At 45.4% G+C, this 25638-nt stretch overlaps 2 protein-coding genes across 2 annotated transcripts; both read left to right on the forward strand.

The window, feature by feature from the left end:
* The first annotated feature begins 450 nt into the window (after positions 1–450).
* On the forward strand, positions 451–10643 carry LOC120655721 (type II inositol polyphosphate 5-phosphatase 15-like). Its single transcript, XM_039933682.1, has 11 exons — positions 451–1421; positions 3823–4075; positions 4173–4980; positions 6801–6922; positions 7021–7105; positions 8392–8557; positions 8700–8737; positions 8829–9078; positions 9255–9378; positions 9449–9779; positions 10156–10643. Exons 1-11 carry the CDS (start codon positions 515–517, stop codon positions 10420–10422), a joined length of 3351 nt encoding a protein of 1116 aa, XP_039789616.1. The 5' UTR covers positions 451–514; the 3' UTR covers positions 10423–10643.
* A 4335-nt stretch (positions 10644–14978) lies between these two features.
* LOC120653483 (gibberellin receptor GID1-like) lies at positions 14979–22536 on the forward strand. Its single transcript, XM_039931218.1, has 4 exons — positions 14979–14987; positions 15303–15341; positions 15881–16176; positions 22194–22536. The coding sequence occupies exons 1-4, from the start codon at positions 14979–14981 to the stop codon at positions 22534–22536; spliced, it is 687 nt and encodes a 228-aa protein (XP_039787152.1).
* Positions 22537–25638: the final 3102 nt, after the last annotated feature.

The raw sequence follows: 25638 nt of genomic DNA on the forward strand, positions 1-25638 counted from the left end.
AGCAGCTCAGAGTGGACCAGAGAGGTGGCGCAGCTGGAAAAGGTGGGAATAGGATAGAGAGGGTAAGAATTGATGTACTTATTAGGGTGTGTGTATATTAGTCTAAAATTATCTCATACATCCAAACAACTCATCTTAAACTAAACATTAGCCTATCCATTAAAAGCTAAATATTATCCCTCAAAATTATCCTTGGATAATGTTCCAAATAGGGTTCAGGTATTTGTTATTCACTCCACAATAGTTACTATCTGGTAGTAGAACTGCATTTATTACCCTAAATGGTAAATTGTTTGAGCTAATTTTTAGCTTAGATGCAAACGAGCCTGACCTCCGGGCTCCGACCAGCTCAGGACGACCGAACCGGCCCAGTGGGACCCACCCACCCTCCAGCACGACCGAACCGGATCCCCCCAACGGGCATTGCATTGGTCTCCACGCCTGCGTCTCCTCCGCGGCGACCCGGCACGGCATTGCTTGCTGGTGCTGCGGCCCTTGTCCTCCGATCTCCCCAATGGCGAATCCCGGCGGCGCCACCAACCCCTTCGCTTCCCCGTCCCCCGCCGCCGCCTCCTCCTCGTCGTGGGACGACCTCCCCGACGACTTCTTCCTCTCCGCTTCCATCTCCTCCCCTCCCGCTGCCCCCGCCCCCATCCCCTCCACCTCGCCCCGCCCCGCTGCCAACCCCGCGCCCCACCGATCCGCCTCTCTCCCTCCCGCCTCCACCCCCGCCCCCGCCCCCGCCCCCGCCACGGCCTCCGGTTCCTTCTCCGATTCCCCGCGCCGCCGCGCGCCGCCGCCGTCGCACCACACGCAGTCGCAGCCGCAGCATCTCCTCAACCCCAGCTACTCCCTCCCCGCCTACCCCGCCGCGGCCCCCCGCTCCGCCGCCGCCGTCTGGCCCCCGCCCCCGGGGCCGCACCACGCGGGCTCCCTCCCGGAGTTCGCTGCCGCCCCGGCATCCCGCGCGCACCGCCCGCCCGCGCGCGCCGCGGTGCGCGCCGACCGCCCGCCCCCGCTAGAGCTGCGCCCGCGCCCGCCCAGGGAGTCGCAGGCTCGCGCGGCGCTCCGCGCGCTCGCCTGCTGCCGCGACCATGCGCCCTGCGGAGGTGCCCGCCCCGGGCCTCGCCTGTGGGCCGCGGGCGAGGCCGGGGTCAGGGCGTGGGACCTCGCGGACGCCTTCCGCGCGCCGCCGGCCCGGCCGCGCTGGGGCGACGAGGCGGCCGCGCCCTTCCGGGAGTCGCGCAGGACGCCGCCGGCGCTCTGCCTCGAGGTGGACCCCAGTCGCGGCGTGGTGTGGAGCGGCCACGAGGACGGGCGGATCATGGGGTGGACCGCGGATCAAGGGCCGGACGCTGGGGAGTGCCTCGCGTGGGAGGCGCACCGTGGACCGGTCTTCGCGTTGACCGTCTCTCCCTACGGTAATTCTCCTTGACTTAAAGACTCCATTTTCTGGCGATCAGTACTGTTTTGCAGCACTCTGATATATCTTTCGTTACCGTGAATTCGTTATTATTGGAGAATCGTGGACAATGTTGGCTTTGCAACTTTAGGATGAGCATTGTTTCTCCTTCACCAGAGGGTCTGTCTTACTGTAAAAGAACATAATGTACAAGTATAATTGGTTCAGCTTATACCTATTGTACACATGACAAAATAGTTCCACGTAACTCTTCCTCATTGGTGGTGTGGACTGTGGAGCTATAACCACGAAAGAGGACTAGAGGAGCTCTATTTTTTCCGTTCCGGCCTGTGTTACCCGGACACCCGTGTCTTAATTTTTTTGCCGAGTCGGATACCCCGCACCCGTGTCGGATTCCGACACCCGTGTCGGATTCCGACACCCGTGTCGGATTCCGACACCCGTGTCGGATTCCAAGTGTTATTTGCCGTGTCCCCAAAAATTCTAACGAATCGGACACCTGCACCCGAGTTGGACACCGACACCCGCACCCGTGTCCATGTAACACTGGTTCCGGCTATACTCGATTCCTAGAACTTTCTCCAGACCAGTCTTTTGTAGTCCTTCTTAGCAGTTGCATGCATTCTGTTACGTTTACCTTCCTGTTTGCACATTTCTTCAAAAAAAAAAAACTTCCTGTTTGCACTACATATGCTGCCTCTTCATTTTACTGGTGTGATGAAATATGGCTTATTGTTGTGTTAACTACACTATTGCTGGATTTACCAAATGACGCATTGACCTTTGAATAAGCAAATGCCTACTAACTATCACCGGGAATGTATTATTCATCAACTAAAATTTGAACAAGCATGGCAAACTATCTAGATCGATCCAACCTTGGAGGAACTAGGCACTCAAATTCGAGTTTAAGAAGACTTGGACCTGGGTGGTTGGGATGGACAGCCACGTTTTGACCCTAACCAGCTGAGCTTGGTTCACTTTGTTGTTGTGGTCTCTATCATTGAGTAAATATATTTAGCTGTTTGTTATCAGAATTGAATCAGAGCAATAACAAGTAATCTGAAAGTCAGTTATTTATATTAGTGATTGTATATACCCATGTATCTGTTGAGTATTGTGCACCAAGCCATGTTGGCTATATATATGAAAGTCAACCCCCCCCCCCCCCAAAAAACCCAACACACACACACACACACACACCCATCCAACGGTGTGCGGTGTTTCCCAATTGTTTTCCACCTTTTTACAATTTACATTTTAAGCACTAAGACAAAAAGGACTTCTAATCACTCCATGTGGTTGAAGTGTTGGTGTCTTATAATTTTTTAATTCAGGAAACATTGTACTATAGCACTCAAAGGTCTTCACTATAAAACCATGCTCATATTTTTTTCCAGTTTAACATTTTGGGATAAAGAGTTTTCTTGAGATCTGTGAAAACCCTTCAATATAATCCTTTCCTCAGTTCTTTTCTAGTTCTCCTTTTCAATTAATCAATTATTCTTCTCCCTTGCTGCCAGACTGACAAGAACCATCCCTTCCCTTCCGTTGCTACTTCTCAATGTTGATCGTCATCTCTGTCCTCATAGTTAGTTAGCATATCTGCTTTTGTCTGTCAGTGGTAAGCTATTGTCATCCACTAGCACCACCAGTCCATGTCTCTCCTCCTTGGTGAGCCTCTGACTTCCTAATCGACCAAAGGGTTGTTCTCTGTCCCCTTCCAGTTGCCAATTGGCATAACTTGCTCGTATTGGTTTGCGATGCAGTCCCAGTGAGAAAGATGGTGGAGTATGAGATTGACATGGGTCATGCTCTATGGTGTTTGAGCCCAAATGCAGTTTGTCACAATGTGTGAAGTGCCACTGTCTCAATTCGCACTTTGTAATTTTGTTGCCTTTTCAAGTAATGAAATTTTTGTGTGGTCCCTGCTCTGTAGGGGAAAAATCTCGATTCTCAGTTGGTATTCGTGGCTGGCTAACATGCCCTTTCTGCTGCATTGTCAATTGGCTCTGATCCAGGATACCATTGGTCCATTGCAATGATGAGCAGAGCCAAAGCCTACATTTGACTCATACAGGTTGCATTCCAATGCTCCTTTATATGGCAGTGTGTCCATTCAGGTTACCATGAGTAGAGATGCCAATTTTTTCATCTCCCTTGCTACTGCTCTTGATGATGTGTAACATGTTGTTTGTTTCAAATATATAATTTAGTTTGGAGTTTGGAATGGTCTAACATCATTAATTACATAAATCTCATGCTTCTTGGTCTGTGTGCATAGTGTACTTGTGCTACTATTATTGAATGGAGGGATTATTGTTTCCAGCAGTTAAACTTATCTCTTTGATAAAACCACATAAACTAATGCAATAGTGATTTTATTGCTTGTTTTATAGGTGATTTGTGGTCTGGGTCTGAAGGGGGAGTAATCAAAGTATGGTATGGAGAAGCGATTGAGAAGTCACTCGTTTCACAGAGAGAAGAAAAGCGTAAGACCTCCTTTTTAGTTGAAAGATCATCCATTGACCTTAGGGACATGGTCAGTGATGGAGGGGCCTGTCCCTTGCCTGCCGTAGATGTAAAACTTCTATTGTCTGACAATTCTAGATCAAAAGTATGGAGTGCTGGTTACCTCTCATTTGCACTCTGGTACACTTCATGTGTTCATTTATCTTGTTGCATTTGGTTGACATTAGCACTGCTATTCTATATTTGTAAAAATACTGTAATGTATTTTGATATGCAGGGATTCTCGCACTAAGGAGCTTCTAAAAGTGTTCAATATTGATGGCCAAGTTGATACCCGTTTCGACATCTTATCTGCTCAGGATCCATATAGCTATGAAACAAAGCAAACCTTATTCTCCTCTCCAAGGAAAGAGAAAGCTCGTAGTCCTGTTGGTTTCTTGCAGAGATCACGAAATGCTTTGTTGGGAGCAGCTGATGCAGTCCGGAGAGCTGCTGTTAAAGCAGGTTTCGGAGATGACACTCGAAGAATAGAAGCACTTACAATGTCGGCAGATGGGATGATCTGGACAGGATCTGCGAATGGCTCTCTTGCCCAATGGGATGGCAGTGGTTATCATTTGAGAGAGTTTCTGCATCACTCATCATCTATTCAATGTATTTGCAACTTTGGAACAAGATTATGGGTGGGTTACATGGATGGTAACATCCAGCTGTTGGACCTTGAAGGCAACTTGTTAGGCAGATGGAGTGCACATAATAGTCCAATTCTAAGTATGGCTGTTGGAGGTTCATATATCTTTACATTGGCTGGTCATGGGGGAATCCGTGGATGGAACTTGTCATCCCCCGGGCCTCTTGACAGCATTTTGCGTTCAGAGTTGTTTGAGAAAGATGTGTCATACAAAAGTTTTGAGTATATGAAAGTATTAGTAGGTTCTTGGAATGTTGGGCAAGAAAAGGCATCCTATGAATCTTTAAGAGCTTGGCTCAAACTCCCAATACCAGAGGTTGGGATGGTTGTGATTGGATTGCAGGAGGTGGAAATGGGTGCTGGTTTTCTTGCAATGTCTGCTGCCAAAGAAACGGTATACATGTCTTATTCAGAAACTTAGGTTTTTATTATTTATTAAATAATCATTATTTCTGCTAATCATCTGAAGATGTTTATGCTAACTGTCATAAAACATAATCTGAACATATATCCTATAGAGTAAAATGCACTGGGGGTCATTAAACTAGTGAGGGTGTGTCAAGTAGGTCCACGAACTCCGAAAATGCAGATTCGGCCCCCTAATCTATTTAAGTGTATCACTGGAGGTCCAAAACCCCTTTGACCGGGTCTGACTGCCTACGTGGACTGCCATGTCGGATCCAACGTGGCCGTTGGTCCACGCCCCTGCCCCCCCGGCTCCGCTCCCCTCCCGGCGCCGCCCCTACCCCCGGCGGCTCCCCTCCCCTCCTGGCGCCGGGCAGCGAGGCTCCGCGGCGACGGGCGAGCGGGCGGCCGGCTCGCCCCCTTCTCCCCTTCATGCTCCGACTCGCCGGCTGGGTCCGCGCGAGGCGGGGTGGGCGGCCGGCGCTGCGGCGGCGCAGCCTCGATACGGAGCACCACCACCTCCGCCCGAAGCGTCGCCGCCTCGATCCGCGAAGGAGGAGCCGTCACCGCACCCGTGGTCCTCTCGCTCAGCCGTTGGTGCCATGCGGGGACCTGAGGGAGCAGGGGAGGGCCACGCCGCGCCGCCCATGGCCACCGGGAGGAGGCGCCGCGCTCGACCACGACCGCCGCGCCCCGTGCTGTGCGGGCCTCCACCGTGCCCCGCCGCCGCGCGGGCCTCCGCCTTCGCCGCTCTGCCCCGCAGTGCGCAGGTCGCCCCTGCTCCTGCGCGCACTGCCTTTGCGTCGCGTAGCTGGAGCTCCCCTGCTCCACCACGCGCACCTCCGCCTCCGCCGTGCAGCTCGAGCAGCTCGCGGGCGTGACATTGCCGCCCCAGCGGCGCTCGCTCTTGGCCATGGCGGCCGTGACCTCGCTCTCGGACTGCGTGAGGAAGAGGTGGTTCGCCGTGCGGCCCCCACTCACGGCTGCCGATCGGGAGCTCCGCCGGGCCAGTGCGCGTGAGCTTTGCCACGGCCGACGCGAGGACCCGAGGAGGAGCTTGGGAGGGAGGAGAAAGGCGGCGAGGAGGGAGGCGTGGAGGGATAGGGCGAGGAGCGGAGGGGAGGTGGTTCGCCGCCGGGGCCGCTCGCCGGCCGCGCCGCGGCCGCCGGTCCGCCCCGCCGCGGCCGCCGCATGGAGGGGACAGGGGATCCGCCGTAGCCGGCCGAGGAGAGGGAGGAGGGGCGAGCTCGGCGTGGCGAGGAGGGAGGAGGGACGGCGGCGCTCACGGGCGGCGTCGCCGCCGTCCAGGTGGGTCGGGGCTTGGGCATCAGAGGAAAGGGAGGAAAGAGGGGGGAGCGACGTTTCACGGGTGTAGCTCCTCCGCCTCCGCGCCAGCATGGGCCAACGGCCACGTTGGATCCGATGTGGCAGTCCACGTAGGCAGTCAGACCCGGTCAAAGGGGTTTTGGATCTCTAGTGACACACTTAAATAGATTAGGGGGCCGAATCTGCATTTTCGGAGTTCGTGGACCTACTTGACACACCCTCACTAGTTTAAGGACCTCCAGTGCATTTTACTCTATCCTATATACTGGTCTAGCTTTTCAATCTTCTGTAGAGGTTCCCAAATTCTCTATGACACAAGGCAATTGGAAAGAGGAAGTTTGATTATTACTTGTTTAGAAACTCATCCCTTGTTAACATTTTCCAGAATGTTGATAAACATACATTTTTTGAACAAAAGAAATGGCCTAACTTATTTTGCTATTTCTAATGCTAAGGTCCTTGTATCATTTCTAATGCCTTTAGGTAGGGCTTGAGGGAAGTCCAAATGGGGAGTGGTGGTTGGATGCAATTGGCCAGATTTTGAAGGGCCACTCCTTTGTGCGTGTTGGTTCGAGGCAGATGGCTGGATTAATCATTGCTGTATGGTAATCTGTTTGGGACTAATCCTTCTTTCCTTGATCTGAGTATCCAAGTATCCAACTGTCATTTTTTTTTGAAACTGTTCCATTTCTTCTATCTTCAGGGTCAGAATAAATCTTAAGCAGTTTATTGGAGATATTGACAATGCGGCAGTGGCATGTGGATTAGGGCGAGCAATCGGCAACAAGGTGCTCATGTTATTAATTCAAGACCCCCCCCCCCCCCCCAAAAAAAAATCGTTGATATTAAATATCCTACGAGTATTGTTTACAAGTAATGCCAACAATTAAATATGCTTATACATTCAAGTAACCATTTCAATAAGCCATCATTCTGCAAAAGTTATTTTAGTGACTAATCTAATGCTATATGATCTAATTCGTTTCTTGGTTGCTGAAATCTGAGATCGAAGAAACATGTTAATATTCCATTTTCAGGCATTTTTTTCTTTACTTGTTTCTTGGCAAATGTTTTCTTAAAGTAACTTTTCAAATTTCGAATAATTCAAGATATTTGTGATTGCTGCTTTGCTGCTGAGCTGCATGCCTGAATTTTGTTAAGGAACCTTTCAGGTGGAGGGAAAGAAAATATTTTTTGTTGCTCTTTGTGGAATGTAGGTAGCATCACGATTTTAGTAACTGCAATGGTTATCATTTTACATAGAGGCTTATAAATTGACTTAGCGTAATTTATTGGGGTTGGGGTCACGAGGTGCATAATTTGGTGTGCTCATACAAGTTTCCAAGGGATAAATGCATCAGACTTGGGAGGGCCATCATATCATATGATGGATAACATGATGTTAGTATCCCAATACATTTTGTATTCTTATAGATGTATCCTCCATCCAACAGTTCAATTTTTCAAGCTGTGTTATTGCAGGTTTATATAGTAAATTAAAAAAAAAATGTGCTGGGTGCTAGGCAAGGCAGTACACTCCACCTAGTAGTGCCTATGTCTGACTAGGCAATTGTATTTCTTGGTGTTTATAGCAATGCTATGTTAGTGGAGAAAATTTGCCATGTTAAAACAAATAATTTGACATCATGATAATGCATCCATGAGTTCCATGACCATAGTTCATCTTTCATCTTTCTCGGTTTCTCCATCTCCAATTTCTCCCACTTTAATACATAGATCAATGCCTTAAGTAGTCTAGGCGGACAATGCCTTGGTGCAGCCTTTTGAAACAGAGGTTATTTGAGTTTTCACTGGAAATGCCCCTAATTTAGAAAAAATAAAAAGTCAATGCTGTATATCATGTTCTGTACCTTGTCTACTGGTTGGTTTGTGCTTTGTGCATTTTCAGGGAAAGCATGCCTATGTATACACTGAGAATTCCCCTGTATTAACATGCGATGATAGTTTTAATGGAAACTCAAATCATTTTTATTCACCTTGTTACAACAGAGTAGGTTTTCTTGCACAAGTAGTGGGTTAGTTTACTTTATCTTGATGTTTCTGATTATTTCAGGGAGCAGTAGGATTGAGAATGAGAATACATGATAGAAGCATTTGCTTTGTAAATTGTCATTTTGCTGCACATATGGAGGCTGTGAGCCGACGGAATGAAGACTTCGACCATGTATTCAGATCAATGACATTTTCTTCCCCTTCCAATGGATTATTGACAACATCAGGTATTTATTCAATCTTCTCATTAACTTCTCTGCATTAGCTTATGGACTTCCAAATTTGTAAAGGTTTTGTGCAACCCTTTGCTAATCACATTCAGCAATTAGTATTAAAATTAATATTTTATCTTGTATACTGTTTTCACAGTTTCTGGTTCTGCTGCTCAGCCTCTTCGAGGAGAAAATGTATGCTGTTAGTTATCTTCATCATTTTGTTAGTAGAGCTTTGCTAGATCCATATTGTGTGATTGTAAACAGGGTCTTGTTGCGATGACAGGGATTGAGACTTCCTGAGTTGTCAGATACAGACATGATTGTGTTTCTTGGTGACTTCAATTACCGACTTTCTGATATTTCTTATGATGAGGCAATGGGCTTGGTTTCCCGGAGATGCTTTGACTGGCTGAGAGAGAATGATCAGCTACGGGCAGAAATGAGATATGGGAGAGTCTTCCAGGGGTTACGTGAAGGAGAATTCAAGTTCCCCCCTACTTACAAATTCAACAAACACATACCAGGCTTATCAGGTATAACAACTATCTCTTTGATATTATAGTTACTGTTGTGGATTAATTACATTAGCATAAGCTATACATTGCAATATCTGTGAGTAGGGGAGTCCCTACCTGCAAATTTGTTGATAATATTCCTAGATCTTCTGAGGCTCCTGTATTGAGGGTCTTCACTTTTATTTTCCTTACAGGGTATGATAGTAGTGAGAAAAAGCGCATTCCAGCCTGGTGCGATAGAATTCTATATCGAGACAGCCGGGCTAGATCGGATATTGAGTGTTCTTTGGAATATCCTGTGGTTGGTTCCATATCAATGTAAGTGGATTATCTCACCGTATATAATGCTGTTACATGCGTTCTGTCAATTAATTTGCTATTTTTGTAGGTATGATTCTTGCATGGAAGCAACAGACAGTGATCACAAACCTGTAAAATGTGTGTTTAATTTAGATGTTGCTCATGTTGACAAGCAAACAATGAGGCAGAAATATGGGGAAATAATGACATCAAATAAGAAAGTGCTGTACTTGCTTCAAGGCTTGGAGGCTTTCCCTGAAGTAAATATTAGCACTAAAGATATCATTCTGCAAGATCAAAACCCTTCTGTTGTGAAACTACAAAACAGAAGTACAAAAGAGTTGGCATGTTTTGAGATCATTGGTCAGACACCAAACTCATCTGGCACACCTTTTTCAGGTTTCCCTTCTTGGCTGAAGGTAGGTTACTGCTTTGTCTTTATTATTGTTATTATTATCCTACACCAAGGTACATCGATTGAACATAGTTTAGTATCTATAGCCTGGGACATGAACTATACACAGATGACTCATGTTAATGTAGACGCAACAGAATGTTTGGTAACGTGTTTGTTGTCAAAGAGTTAGCTATACTCCACCAAGATGGTGGAAAGATTAAGTAACTGAATGTCGATCTGCAAGTCTATTATATCTAGGTTGTCGATTGTATATCTAGTATGTTATTACTAAAATGGTAATTGAGATGGCCAAGTTTTTATTTGTTTTTCCAATTAATATTTGTTCGATGCCATGAGCTTAATGCTATGAGAACTGAAAAGGCATACTTTCACCTCAGGTTTCTCCAGCAGTTGGTATAATTTCTCCAGGACAATCAGTGGATGTGACATTGCAACATGGGCAACTACGAAGTCAGGACTATCTTACTAGTACTTCAGGGAATAGTCCTGGAGCTGGCCAAGAAAAGGATGCGACACTTCTGGTAATGGTGACTGGAGTGTACTCGACAGCCGTGAGAGATCACAAGATACATTTACAGCACCAGACCCGCAGGGATGCATTTCCGTCAAGGGGTTATAACTTTGCGGATCGATTATTTGGTTGAGCATGGTTGTGAAGCTAGTTTAGTTTTTGGATCAGAGAGTTCAGAACTACCGGCTGTGTGATGACGCATAGCTGAATTTTCTTTTCATCCAAGTGTGCATAGAAATTGAGTGTTGTAGGGAAAAAAAATCTTATGAGAGTGGAAACAAAAGCTGGTTGTCTGAGGTAAAAAGTATTTTATTTTTGGAAATGAAAAAGTATGAACGAGCGTAACAAACTGCAGAGCTGTTGTTTTCTGAACTGCTCGGTCTGAAATGAGCATGGTGTGCAGAGGAGGCTTCATGCTGTGGGAGATGGGGAGAAAAGGGTGCAAGAGTAAGTTGCAAGTACGAGGGATCGGCATTAGCTGCTTTTCCTGAAATAGTCCTTAAAAACTAGTATAAATCGTACCAAAAGCTTTGCGAGCCCAATGGGCCCCAGGTTTCCCTTCCAATATCCGACGTGAGAACACACATCTAGAGAGAGAGGTCTATATCCGTGACCGAATTTTAACGGCGCATTTGTGTTCTTACCTCTATTTTGAAGTGTAATTGTGATTTTGCTTTCCTTTTCTTAATTTTATGATTTTGCCCTTTACTATTTTAGGTCTATAGCAGATCCAACCAAGAGAATAAATTAGAATAGTATTCATCTTTTAGCCCGTCTAAGCTTGCCCCAAGTGCAATGACATTGACGGATGGGAGCGCTACTATATTGCGCCACTTTCTATAAAATTTGTGGACATATCAGATTTGTACAATGGTTTTAGTTCCCTGGAGACCTAATTTAACTGATTTTTTTTATCTTCGGACGTGTTAACGCCTGGACGACAAATGATAGGCTTTCTAATGAAGAGTGCGACCTCCACACAGAACATGACAGATTAAGATTGCTACATTAAGGATATGCAACTGAAATTGTAATACACTGTCCGGAATATGAAGGTATGGCCTTTACACAAACATAGATAAAAATCATGAGTTCGCATCTCATACGGGTTTCAGATCGAGTTTACAAATTTTACTCTTATTAGAGGGATGCAACATATGAAATTGGTAGCCAAAATACCCGAAACTTCTATGCACCATCTGAGCTATTGTAAAATAAGTCAAAAAGGTACCCGAGGTAATTGACCCCGACAACCATGAACGATCATTCAAAGCAATACAAATTACCGAACCGATGAACTGCAAGAAAATGTATTCCTTTTACTGATGCCTTGCAAGAACTGATGACCCCACATGGTAAATCCACAAATGCAGCACAACAAGGTTGACTAAGTTCAATACCTGCAAGGAAATGTCTTCTCTTTTTTATTATCTTCAAAGTTCCACAAGAGCAATGATGAAAATAGTTCTTGATAATTTTAACACTTTTCAAATCACTGGAGTAGCAAACAGAAGTGCTCGAATCCGCAGTCCTGTAGTTTTGCTTGTCTTCTGAAATTATGTTTTTCGAGAATATGCAGTTGAGCTGCGTATCTTTGTATTAGACAGAAATGAATTGTAAAGTTTGTTACAATGCAAACAGCCGTAGCTAGCGCTTGCTGATGGTTACAATATTACACTCATTCTTATGCTAAAGGGACTGAACAACCAGACAGGTACAGAGGAGAGCCCAACTAATAATCATGTTCTAGCTGAACGACTAGTTTGATCCTGAAAGGAGCAGGCACCGAGGGTGTTGAGTGCTTTGGCACTGGCTCGGCACTAGAGTTCTGCCTCCTCTTTGATTCCATTGAGCAGCTGCGTTGCGTTGATTCTTCATGTGGGATATGCAGGCGTTCCGTTCACTTCAGAGTCCCTAGTTGTGCTGCTTTTCTCCACCAGGGCGAAGCTGGTACCATTAGTCAATGATCTGGGCAGCCGCCGACTGTATCTGCAAGTTGGCATGTCCCAGGATTCCGAACCAGACTTGCTTTGAGTAGGAGCAACTTGCAAACAGATGGTCAAATATGTTCCAGGCTCTTGTTCACTGAGCGGGCAATTGATGTGGTCCTGTAATCCTCTGTGTAACTGGCGATCAGCCATCCAGAGTTGTCGCCGCAAAACTAGCCACGTGAAGAGCTTCACCTTGAGCTATGCACAGGCCTTCCATTTCAACAGTTGCTTGGATCCATCGAGCTAAACGGAGCTGAAGCACACTCTCGAGATTGAATTCGTCGCGGGTTCCTATGAAGCCGTCCAGCGCCACAGTACCTTGTCCTCCATTTCTGCTTGCAGCTGCGTAATGGACAGTTGGACGCAGTGCTGAATATATAACCATTGTTTTGTAAAATATGTGAGAAGAATCATTTATAAATGTGACCTAAGACATCAACTCATTGCAAAATGACCGCTTTGTAATATCAATTAATGTCTTAGATTACATGTAAAAATTATTGTTTTCATATGAAAGTAGTTTAGTTCATAGGGAATTTATACTATACATGGGTTGGGCTTTCTACCTCAAGCTTGTCAAAATCAAGTTCCATGTACATACATAAGAGAATACATGGGAATACAAAGCCAACATTTCTTAGTACAGTCAGTACTCAAGGCTTCTTGCATGTACTATACTTAGTGCTACATGTACCATGCATGGTCCCACTATCATCAACTGCTAAGTCCTATGGTGGTTCACAATTCATACACGCTGTGAGTTTAATTGTCACTGGGCTAGGTGCAGTACTGAAGGGAGGTCTATAAGACTATAACTCCCTATATAAGTGTGTGTTCTAGAGCTGAGTAGAATTGGTTGAAGTTTCAGTTAGGCCCTAGAAGGTGAGCCAGGAAAAGGAAGAAAAGTTTCTAATAGTCCTAGGGATAGGAACATGAAGGAAAGCATAATCTCCATTCCATGTCTGACATTGGATGTGGCGACTTGGTTTCATGTTTTCCTGATGCCTCCTATTCTTAAGGCTCTTAGATTCTCCTTCCATTTCCTCAAGGCTTGCGAGATTAACATTAGGTGGATAAACAGATAATACTAAGACAATATATTTAGAAGGAAAGCGTTATGTTGGTTGTAAGCCAGGAAGAGGAAGAATGAGATGGCCTGAGAGCAATGGGAATGGGAACATGGAGGAAAGCTAAATTTGTCTGTATTCTCCTCCAAAGATGGAGGTTGAATTTGGTTTGGGCTTTCCCAATGCCTCCCATTCCTGTTACTCTTGAGCACTCCTTCCTCCTTTTTGCTTACACTATTATTTCATCCACAGATAACAAAGGAACACATGCTCATTTGAGGATGATGAGATAATCTTAGCAATGAGCTAGGGAAAGGAATCATAGGAGGGCTTCAGAGTGATGGGCATGGGAACAAGCAAGAAAGCATAAGCTCCCTGGTTCCATGTTCAGAACTGAGGTTATGATACATTTTTTAGCCTTCCTAATGCCTACCATTCTTTGGTGATCCTTCCTCTTCCTTTCGGTTCACACAGCATTCAAGGGACGCAATGTGAGTTTGACATGATTGATGGTGTAACTCATACATTGGGATTTAATAGAATACTATAAAACTAACGAAAATTGTATATCTGGGCCTTGATATACTTAACAATTAGCTATTAACTATTTACTATGCATCATATGAACCAATAATATGACAGCTAGATGCATAGTAATGAGACAATTGTATGTTGTAAGAAACTAGCACTGCTTTGACCATTGCAAATTTACAATAAGAAGGAAAATATGGAATGAATGATACAGGTAATTTCTAACAGTAGTTAGCAACCATCATTTGAAGCTTATGAATTGTTACAATACTGACAAATACATTTTCCTTTGATGTAAAAATGGTGAAAATCAGTAAGGAGTGACAATACAACAGCTAACGGCAGGACCCCTTTTCCATCTGCTGAACTTCTACGATAAACAAAATGACGTTATTAGCCCTATAGCACTGAAAGTAAGAATTATGAGTAACACAGGGAACTTTCTTATACTTTGATGGGCAGAAGTAAAGCTACATATTGTACTCTTTGAACTAAAGCCAGTTTTTCCTTGTACCAACGTTCTTAGTGGGTCCAGAAAATTATGTTGATCTATTCTGATCTTCCAAAGGCTTTTATAGTTAATAATTTTTGCTAATGAATGCATCCTATCACACTGATTCCTTTTGCAGACACATGCACTGCTAAGGTAAATGCATTGCTGAGCTGGTCTCTACAATCTAAAGTGGCTTTCATGCTCAATACATGCATGACCAGGACATGCCGATGTGTTTTGATCTTCCAAGTCTCAAGGCATTTTAGTTCTGTTTTTATAGTTTAACTAGTTTCGAAAATCTGTAAGCAGAAGAGCTCCTTGCAAATGTATTGGAGGGAAATAGAACTGATGTCCTTTAAGTTCCAGTGTACAGAACGTGCGATCCTTTCATTTCTTTAATTCAATGCATTGGACATTGGTTGCACATCTGAACAATTCTAAGTTTTTGCCTTTCATAACCAGCAATACTTTTCTTTTACAGAGGAGCAGGTTAGACATTAAAAAACAGGAAAATAGAATTCAGAAGTTAATTTTTAATAAAAATCCAAGAGAATTCTCACCTGAAGGCTTCTATTTCTCCCCATTTTCATTTTTTATTTTTGAGTTCATGGCTCAGGTCAGTAGGTTAATCATGTCTGCCTTTCAGATATGGCACAGCTAGAAAATCTCCATCCAGGCTTCTTCCATGTGCTCTTCATTGCCAACGTAGGTCCCATGGTCCACCATATATATGCACTCCTGCAGCATGATTGGTTCCGTAATTAGACCTTTAGTCTTTGAGAGTTTGTGAGCAGAGAAGAGGAAGAAAGAGAGGTCCTAAGAGCAGTAGGAATGGGAACATGAAGGAATGAGAATGCTCTAATTTCTCTTCTAGCATTAGAGAACATTGCATTCTTGCATTCCTGATGCCTCTCATTCCTATGGTTCTTAGGTGCTCCTTCCTCTTCCTGTTGCTCATGTTATTGATTTGGTGATATATTCAAATGCATGTATTTAGATTAGGAGCCTGATGGCGAGCCAGTAAGAGGAAGAAAAGAGTGCGTAAGAGCAGTGGGAATGAGAGAATTTTTATTTTTTTTAATACAATTTTTTACTGAAATTACAGAATAATACTCTAGATCTGAGAAATTTCAAAACTAAGCTATTGTCGTCTGTCCGGCAGACGACGAAATACAAAGATTCGTCCGTTCAGCGGACGAAATTAATTTTCGTCCCCCCATTAGACGAAAATGCATGGAATTTACGATTTAATTATAATTTAATAAATTTCATCTACCCGGTGGATGAAAATAGAGATTTCGTCCAGTGGGTAGACGAAATCTATTTTTGTCTACCCATTAGACAAAATTTCTCAGATTGTTTTTTTGATTTTCACCTTTTTGATGCGAGGCGGTGCCACGGAATGGCTACCCAACAAAGGGGAAGGGCCAATCATGCGAAAGCTTGCATCTTTTCTGGCAAGCGGCGGCGAAAGACAACCTGTGTCATCCTCTTCTTCCATGGCGGCAGCTTCGCGCACTCGTCGTCCAGCACGGCCATCTACGACAACCTGTGCCGCCGGTTCGTGAAGCTGAGCAAGTGGTGCTGTCCGTCAACTACCGGCGCGCCCCCGAGCACCGGTACCCGTGCGCCTACGACGACGGCTGGACGGCGCTCAAGTGGGCCATGTTGCAGCCCTTCCTCTGCAGTGGCGAGGGCGCCCAGCCCCGCGTGTTCCTCTCCGGCGACTCCTCCGGCGGCAACGTCGCCCACCATGTGGCCGTCCGCGCCGCCGACACCGGGATCAGGATCTGCGGCAACACCCGGCGTGCAACTCGTTCGGGCCGAACGGGCGGCGCCTCAGGGGGCTCCCCTTCACCAAGAGCCTCATCATCGTGTCGGGCCTGGACCTCACCTGCGACCGGCAGCTGGGTAAAAAAAATCTGAGAAATTTCGACGAAAATAGATTTCGTCTATCAGTGGACGAAATCTCTATTTTCATCTGCCGGGTAGACGAAATTTATTAAATTATAATTAAATCATAAATTTTATTCATTTTCGGGGGGATGAAAATTAATTTCGTTCGCTGAATGGACGAAATCTTTGTATTTCGTCATCCTAGTGGACAAAATTTGAATTTCGTCTGCCGGATAGACGACAATAGCCTAGTTTTGAAATTTCTCAGATCCAGAGTATTATTTCATAATTTTAGTAAAAAATGTATTAAAAAATAAAAAATTCGGGAATGAGAACATCAAGTAAAGACTCTCATTGCTGGTTTCCTCTTGGGAAGGTGGAAACTTGGGAAAAAGTCAGTACAGTCGTACAGAGAGCTTTAGAGCAGTGAGCGTGGGGACAAGGCGTAGAGATGGCAGCGGATCGGGTTCGGTGCGGGTATCCGCGGGTTTTCGGGTTTCGGGTTTGGTGTTGGTTTTTCGCCCACGGTTTTCAGGTTCGGGTTCGGGTTCGGTTTCGGGTTCGGTTTCGGGTTTTGGTTTCCACCCGTGGATATCCAATGGATATCCGAAATAAATTATTTGGAATTAAAACTCATGTTTTATAATATGTTAATGATAATTTGTTTACTTAGACTATTAAATTTATTGAAAGTTGAGTCATGAAAATATTTATTATTTGTTGCATCTTGTTTATTCATGTGAATATGTGTATATTTATCTGCGGGTTTCGGGTATCCATTCGGGTTTCGGGTATCCGCGGGTTTGGTTTTGGTGATAGATTTCCACCCGAATCGGTTTCGGGTTCGGGTTCGGGTTTCGATTTCGGGTTTCGGTTTTGGGTGCACGGAGACTCCACCCGATCCGAACCCGACCCGTTGCCATCCTTAACAAGGCGTGCCTAGATCCAGATAATTTAAGATAATAACTTTGTTAACTGGAGTGGCTTCAATTCAAATTCTTTATCACGTTTAGTCCATGCATAAGCTAAGGTGATGTCTTAGCTAGCTGGTTCAGTTGTTTATTCTAAGTGTTTCTTTGAGTCATGCACAATTTCCAGATTCCACTGGCACAACGCGGCAAGTAGCCCTGCTAATGGGTTGGAACCCGCACCATACCCAACCCCACCCAAAATTAACATATTTAGATACCCAACCCCACCCAACCCAATTAGTTAATTTCTCAACTCTAACTAACCCGCCCCATTATAAACGGGTAACCCATAAAAACCCATGGGTTCTACTATGCAGAGGAATTTAGTGTTTCTACACTTAATGTGGGGACTACATATATGTCTAGCCACACTACTTTGCACAGAGTATCTGTTAGTCATATTGACTCATCTCTAAAAATTTCAGTCAATTTCGATAAAATTTTATAGTGTGAACGCGAGGTTTTAATTCCAGGGTCCGGCTCTTGATGTGGAGCCCACGTGTAGTTCTAGCCACGCTACTTTGCACAGAGTAGCTGCCAGTCGTACTGAGTCATCTCCAACAAATTTCAGTCAATTTCGATAAAATTTTATAGTGTGAACGCGAGATTTTAATTCTAGGGTCCGGCTCTTGATGTGGAGCCCACGTGTAGTTCTAGCCACGCTGCTTTGCACAGAGTAGCTGCCAGTCGTACTGAGTCATCTCCAACAAATTTCAGCCAATTTAGATAAAATTTTATAGTGTGAACGCGAGATTTTAATTCAAGGGTCCGGCTCTTGATGTGGAGCCCACGTGTAGTTCTAGCAACGCTGCTTTGCACAGAATAGCTGTCAGTCGTACTGAGTCATCTCCAACAAATTTCAGTCAATTTCGATAAAATTTTATAGTGTGAACGTGAGGTTTTAATTCCAGGGTCCGGCTCTTCATGTGGGGCCCACAGGTAATTCTAGCCACACAGCTTTGCACAAAATAGCTGCCAGTCGTACTGTGTCATCTCCAACAAAATTCAGTCAATTTCGATAAAATTTTCTGATATAAACACGTGGTTTTAATTTTAGAGTCCAGCTCTCACGTGGGACCCACATTTATATATAGTTATACTATTTTGTAAAAAATATCCATTTCAACCCACCCTAACCCGCCTCAACCCGCATTTATATAGAACCCGCCCCGACCCACCCCATTAACTAATACAACCCATTTTAAATCATCTAAACACACTCCATTTCAAAACCCACCCCATAAAACCCATTTCAACCCAACCCATTAGCAGGCCTAGCGGCAAGTGCTCAGCCTGCTGTATTAGATTATCCATTATCAAACTTGGAGTAGGAACGCAACAATATAATACAACATGTAAATCTACAATATGAATATATGTGCGCTGGAGCCTGGGGTAAATTGACAAACACAGCTACATCAACAATGGTTTTGGATGGTTGTTAAATGCCAGTTTAACTTCTTTCTGTGTAATGTTTAACTTTGAGGAGTCTGTGAGCATCAGTAAATTTCTATTTTCCTGTCTAGAGTAGCATTGATGGCCTGCGTGACACGACTCACGAGTACTTCGGCAATCTTGGCTTGCTCAAACTATGGCGAGCCTGCTGGTCCTTAATGGACCGGGGTTTTCCCTGGAACTCAAATCTCTCTACATGCATGGCCAGGAGAAAGTCAATGGTGTCCGTCTTCCAAGTCAAAGAATGGGTGTATCTTCTTAGCTTATTAGTTTCTATGGTTTCACCCTTTGTGAAATAGGAAATAGTCACCGCCTTTTGTAGATGAACTTCACTGTTTTTTTCTCTTTGTGGAGCTTACTAATTGGACTGAAATAAAAGTATAAAACTGATGTATGTTCGCTAATACCAAGTTTGAACCTTTCATTCCTTTGTTGAAATCTTGAGCAATGCTTGTTCGTGTGTTACATAACCAGCAATCCCCCTATTAAAAAACCAGAAAAAAAAACAGGAGACATGTCTAATAATGGGTATGACAACCTTGAGGTTAACATTTTCTTCTCTCTATTTAAGCATCCAAGTAAAACAATTTAGCATGGCCGATCCGTTAGCTTCTTTCTAGTGATTTTCCTTTTTTTTGGATAATGGAAAGAATATCCGGCTTCACCCTCCTCGTAGAGGAAGGATCAGACCAAACTTATTCCAAGCAGTAGCAACCACACCATATTCTTACAGCGTAATTAGAGTATGAAGCATGCTTATTGGAAGCCAATCCTTAAACTAAAAGGTCATCCATGGGATGTGAAGAAACAAAGAGCCGACATATCCAGCAAACGACATGCCTGAATCATCCTCTCTTTTTGATCTTCACTGCGCTGCAACTGCGTCCAATGGCGTAGCCAATACGTTCTCCTGAATAAAACCTGTAAAAAAGTTTTCGGTTGACATTTGTTAAAAACAATATCATTCCTAGATAGCCAAATCACCCAACACATAGCCGATATGCCTGTCAATAAATATAAATTTGGTTTACGACCCCCTTATTTTAACCAATGATTAAATAAATCATCAACATCCTTTGGTGGTGCTAAACCAAAAACTAAGTGAATAGCATGCCAAAAAAAATCTAGCGTAAGCGCAATCGAAAAAAAGGTGTTGGATAGTGTCCTCCCGGTTACAGAAGCTGCACACTTTACTTCCAATCCAATTTCGCCTAGCTAAATTATCCTTTGTAAGTAACACACCCCTTTTCAAGTACCACATAAAGATTTTAATCTTTAAAGGTATTTTTGCACGCCAAATTTCTTGTGTAACCTTTATACCATTATTAACAAGATTTTTATACATAGAGTTTACCGTGAAGCAGCCATTAGCTTGTAGGGACCAAATGAAGGTATACCTCCCCTCTTGTAAATTAATGTTCAACAACATATCCACTATACGGAGCGCCAGTCATGTAGTTTATCTCCCACCAAAGCTCTCCTAAAGGAAATGTTTAGTGGTGCAATCAAGTGATATAGGTGCAATCATTGACTGATATAGGTTGCATCGTCCCACTGTCATCCGCTGTTATAATCCAACATCTGGTTGTTTCACTGCATTTGATGTTTCCGTCCTTCACAGATGATGGAGGGTTGTTCCAGGGTAAGAGCTCTCGCCATGAGAATTTGTGAGCAGGGAAGAGGAAGAAAGAGAGGTCCTAAGAGTGGTAGGAGTGGGAACATCAAGGAACTCGTACGAGTCTGATTTCTCATCTAGCATTAGAGGAGGAGGATATTTGCATCGATGTGTTCCTAATGCCTCCCATTCCTATGGTTATTAGGGGCTCCTTCCTCTTCCTTTCGCTAGTGTCATTGATTCGGTGATGAAAAACAGCACCCCAATGCACATATACATATTCAAGTGAGGACAGTGGCGGAGCCGGGATTCAATAATAGGAGGGGCCAAGTGATAAGATAAAATGAACATGCTCGTAGTGCGACAATAGACTTTTTTTAGGACAATAGGCTGGTAGGTGGGTGAGATACCGATCATGACTTAGATTCCTTGCCTGCTCAAAAAATAATTTTGGTGCAAACTCTTGTCGTGTGGAGCCAATCTTAAGTGTTGATATTATTAAGTGATGGTCATAGAAAAAGAGGCTAGGAGTGAGGGACGCTACATGGTTGCTATATTCCTAACAAAGTAAGGGGACGTTGCGAGATAGGGTTATGGTGGGGCCACGTGTCGAGCGCCGGGTGGCAAGGTCTTGGAGCGTCGACACGGGATAGCGGGTGGCGAAAGTAAACTAGGGTTAAATGTTTGGATATTTAGAAACCAGAGTTAAGTTGACATAAGAATATGTTTATTAACTATCCATGATATCTAAAAGGTTAGGTATAAACAAATTATATCAGCTAAAAGACTAAAAATGATAATGATTACTCAAAGATCATACTTTGTGAAATATATAGGTAAAATATATTGACACAAGTAATAAATAAAAATCAATTTTATATGTCTGCACTAGATTAGTGTATTCTTTAATTTATATATATATATATATATATATATAATAGTAGACTTACACCAAGCATAAGGGGGGGGGGGGGGGGGGGCATGGCCCCTGCCAGCCCCCCCTTGGCTCCGCTACTGGTCCTGATGGCAAGCCAGGAAAAGGAAGAAGAGTGTATTAGAGCAGTGGGGATGAGAGCATCTGAGGAAAGATTAGCTCGCTGGTTTCCTCCTCTGAAGGTGGAAATTTGGTGCAGTGTTTTTCCTGATGCCTCTCATTTCTGCTGTTCTTATGCACTCCTTCCTTTTCCTTCTGGCTTCTATGGTTATCTTAGCAGAGAAAACTAGAGAGATACATATATACAGAAGCATTCGAGAGCACATCTAGTGCTCCTGGCTCTTAACTTGCTCTGACCACACATTCTAAAATGTGTTGAAAATGGCCATGAAAATTTTGTGAAAATTACGTTAGGTAGTGGATCTATTGATTATAAATATGTATAATTTAAAAGTTCAACCTAAAATACAGTTTATTTTAGGAAGCAAAAATGTCTTTCGAAAAAGAAAAATGTTGGTGAACTGTCTTTCTCGCTGTAGAGCAGTGGGGCCGGGTCCCTCTACCCTCTTCGCCGGCAGGGGAGGCGACGGCTCCGGCTGCTCTGGAACGAGGCCGTGTCTGTGTGGTTGATGCCGTATGGAGATGATGTCCTTGATTCTTTTGCCCGAGCCCCCAAAGGACCGAACAGGCGACTACAGGGGGTGAATAGGAGCCGATAAAAATTCTCCAAGAGAACAAGGCATATATCCCGAATTCAATTTAACGCACATCTCTTCTAACCGCCAAAGCGACACACGCCAACAAGTGACGAGTTCACCCTAGGAATGGTTAGGAAAAACTCGATACAAAGCGGAAACAGGTGAAAGACAAATCACTCGAGCAAAGCGCAACTCAAAGTGGAAGCCGAGTTTAATCAAAATGTTATGAGCTCGATACAAAATGGATGAATAGGCAAAATGAGTGGAAGCAAAGCTTAACAAAAAGCCAATCAAGAGTCCCCCCTGCGCATGCGCGGTCGGCTGCCGACGCACCGGCAACATGGTCGGCGGCGCGGGCTGCTCTGTGCCTGCGGGCTGCGGGCGCCATCCCCAACGTCCGTGCCGCGCTCGCCGGTGGCGCTGCGCACGGCTTCGTCCCCGACGGCGCCCGAGGCGCCCAGGACGCAGACGCCGCAGCCTCGGCGGCGCGCATACTCGACGACGCGCACATGGCTGGAAGAGGTGGCGGCAGCATGAGAAGGGAGGAGAGAGACAGAGGGGAGGGCGACGGGGTGGGTGGGGATAAAAATAAATAGTGTATGACATGTGGGGTCCTACGTGGTGGTAGTTGATATAGAGGAGAAGGTATAGAGGATGACGAGTGCAGAGAAACAGGGTATAGAAGAGAGAATCTCGATTACCAGACAAGAATATTCTCTTTATAGGATAGATATAGAGTAAAACCAGTGTGGATAGCCTTAGCAGCTAAAGGAAAACTTCACCTTCGGGGAATGCAAAGCCCCAAAATTGCATGGGGGACGGAAATACACCACCGCATAAAGAGATTGAACAGAATATTTTCCATTGGAACTCAAGGTCCAAACAAATGAATCAGGCTCATCTGGAAACACAATAGATTCAAGCCCCGAAATTTCTTGATTTTTCATAGGTATTCAAGGAATCCATATAATTTCTAGTGGCGTTGAAGAAATTTACTCTTTGAATTATAGGATCACAGGAACACATGAAGAGATGAGAGCAATAGATATATTTCTCTCACATTCCAGAGCTCACACGCATTGGATTGGACAACAAGATCTTCAAGCTGATATAGGAAGAGTCAGTAAAAAGAGCTTCAGTGTAGTGGACATGGGGGCATGGCATGCCTGAATCATTGCATAGTTTAAGTGATGGTGTGCTAACTGGAATGATATCAGAGACAGATTATTGGTCATGTCTAGTCCACGCATAAAGTTAAGACTATGTCTTTAGTATAAGCATATATTTTTAATCCATGCATGAGCGAAGATTCCACTAGCACAATGATGCCACTGCTAACCCTGGTGTATTTTACTATTCTATACATTACATACCTGATTGTACATAAACAATCTTGGAGTAAGAGCACAATAATTGAATCATAATATTATTTCATGAAACTTATTGTGATGCAGAGGGAGACCATCTTTCTGCTATAACTACGAATGTCAGAGAAAATAAAGGTCATCCAAAGATGGGACACATGCACATGACAACATTATTGTGCATGCAGAGGCCAGACCATCTGCAGCACAAACACTAATTGTCCTGCTAAATTATTTGGAACAAATGAGCTGTTCATACCAAGTTTGTCCATGCACAGGGCACAACAACTAGATGGACAAATGCCCCCACGTAGATTAGCAAGAAACAAGCATAGCAATGGCACAATTCAAATTTCTGTGCAGGTAAATTACTATGCAGTTTGCCAGTTTCGAAATGAACCCCTCTCCAAATGAAATGACGACGATCCCTAGTTCCCTACCAAGTTCACAGATGCAGAGGACACTGCATAGCGACCAGATGAACAGATAGCAGGGAAGGAACGTAGCAATCAAAATATATCTCGGCAGCCAATCTTTAACAAATGAAACGACGGCAACAGCTGATGCCTTGAAAAGATGGAAGCACGGCTAAGTCTGATGCATGACGAACCGACCTCTACATTCTGAGTGGGTTCAATTTGAATCTGTGCACACATGCATGATCAAGAAATGCGAGGCAACCTGCGAGAGGTCCGGATCTGGTGGTATCGCTCTGTTGGGCGGATTGTGATGTTGCAGTGGCATTGCTGCGAAGGGTCCTGTATGGCGGTGGCCTTCTCGGTGTGGTGCATCTGTTTCTCTCAGTTCCCTATCTTTGTGGGGTCATGACTGGAGGTTTTGGCGACTACATGAGAGTGGAATGTAGGTGGATGTTGTTGATAGTAATCCTTGGGTGCTAGATTAGTGCTTTCCTAGTTTAGCTAATGGCTTATTTTAGAAAGTTCTGATTGTGCTCGGCCGGATTGAGAAGGCCAAATTAGTTTCCTTGTAATCTGTTATATAAGCATAGCAATAGACCATGGAAAAGCTGCCAAGTTTGACAGCACCAAAACGAGATCGTGTTCTCTGTGTTTGCGTGAGTTTTGTGTTGGCCGTGAGCTCGCCGGCGACGTGATCCGCGTCGTTTCTCCGGCGTGTTCCTGACATTTGGCATCAGAGCCGGTTTTCGGACCGGGGACTGATGGGTGACGAGAAGAAGCCGAGTGACACGCTCGCCAACAGCTCCGCCGGCGATGGCGTCGTGATCCAGCGGGTGATTCGTGAGGTGAGCGGCGGGAGTAGCTACCCCGTCCTCACCAAGACCAATTACTCCGACTGGGCACTGCTGATGAAGGTGAAGTTGAAGGCGAGGTCGCTTTGGAACATCGTCGAAAAAGGGGGGCGCCGACGAGCATGACGAGATGATGGCACTCGAAGCTCTCTGCAGTGCGGTGCCGCCGGAGATGGTGTCTGCCATCGTCGGCAAGGAGTCGGCAAAGGAGGCCTGGAAGACCATCGCCGAGATGCGGGTCGGCAGCGAACGCGTCAAGAAAGCGTCCGCGGAACAACTCCGGCGGAAGTTCGATATGGCGACGTTCGGCGAAGGCGAGTCCATTGAAGACTACGCGCTGCGCATCAACAGCATGGCGTCGACCCTCGCCACGCTCGGCGATCCAGTCGAGGAAGGAAAGATCGTTGGTAAGATCATGCGGAGCGTTCCACCGCGCTTCAAACAGATCGTGATCTCGATCACCACGCTCCTCGACGTGACGACTCTCACCGTCTCCGATCTGGTCGGGCGGCTGAAGGCGGCAGAGGACGCCTTCGAGGAAACTCCGGGGTCGCTGCAACACGACGGGCGCCTCTACCTCACGGAGGAGGAGTGGGACGCCCGGCGGAAGATGCGGGAGGCGGAGAACTATTCCGGCGGCGGCACAAGCGGCGGCTCAGGGCGTCGCGGAGGAGGACGACGCGGGCGCAGCCGTGGGCGTGGAGGCCGGTCATCGGGTGGGCCGTCATCGGGTAAGCCCACTGGTGATGAATGCAGGAGGTGTGGCAAGTTAGGCCACTGGGCCCGCGACTGCCCCTCGCGGCCCAAGAAGGAGCAGGCTCACGCCGTCCAGGAGGATGAGGAGGCGTCGCTCCTTCTCGTCAAGGCCTCCTCGACCATCCTCCATTCATCGCCGCCGCAATCCACTTCGGCACCGCCGATTGGATCCCCGTCAACCACCTCCCCGACGGCGATTCTGCTGCCGCGTGCTGTCCTGCCACTACAGAGGGCGGAGCAGGCACATGGTGGTGGCAGTCATGGAGCGGCGGAGGCGGGATCCGGATCTCAGATCGAGATCCGGGAGC

The sequence above is a fragment of the Panicum virgatum genome, chromosome 1N, assembly GCF_016808335.1.
Source record: "Panicum virgatum strain AP13 chromosome 1N, P.virgatum_v5, whole genome shotgun sequence".
In the NCBI taxonomy this organism is placed as follows: domain Eukaryota; kingdom Viridiplantae; phylum Streptophyta; class Magnoliopsida; order Poales; family Poaceae; genus Panicum; species Panicum virgatum.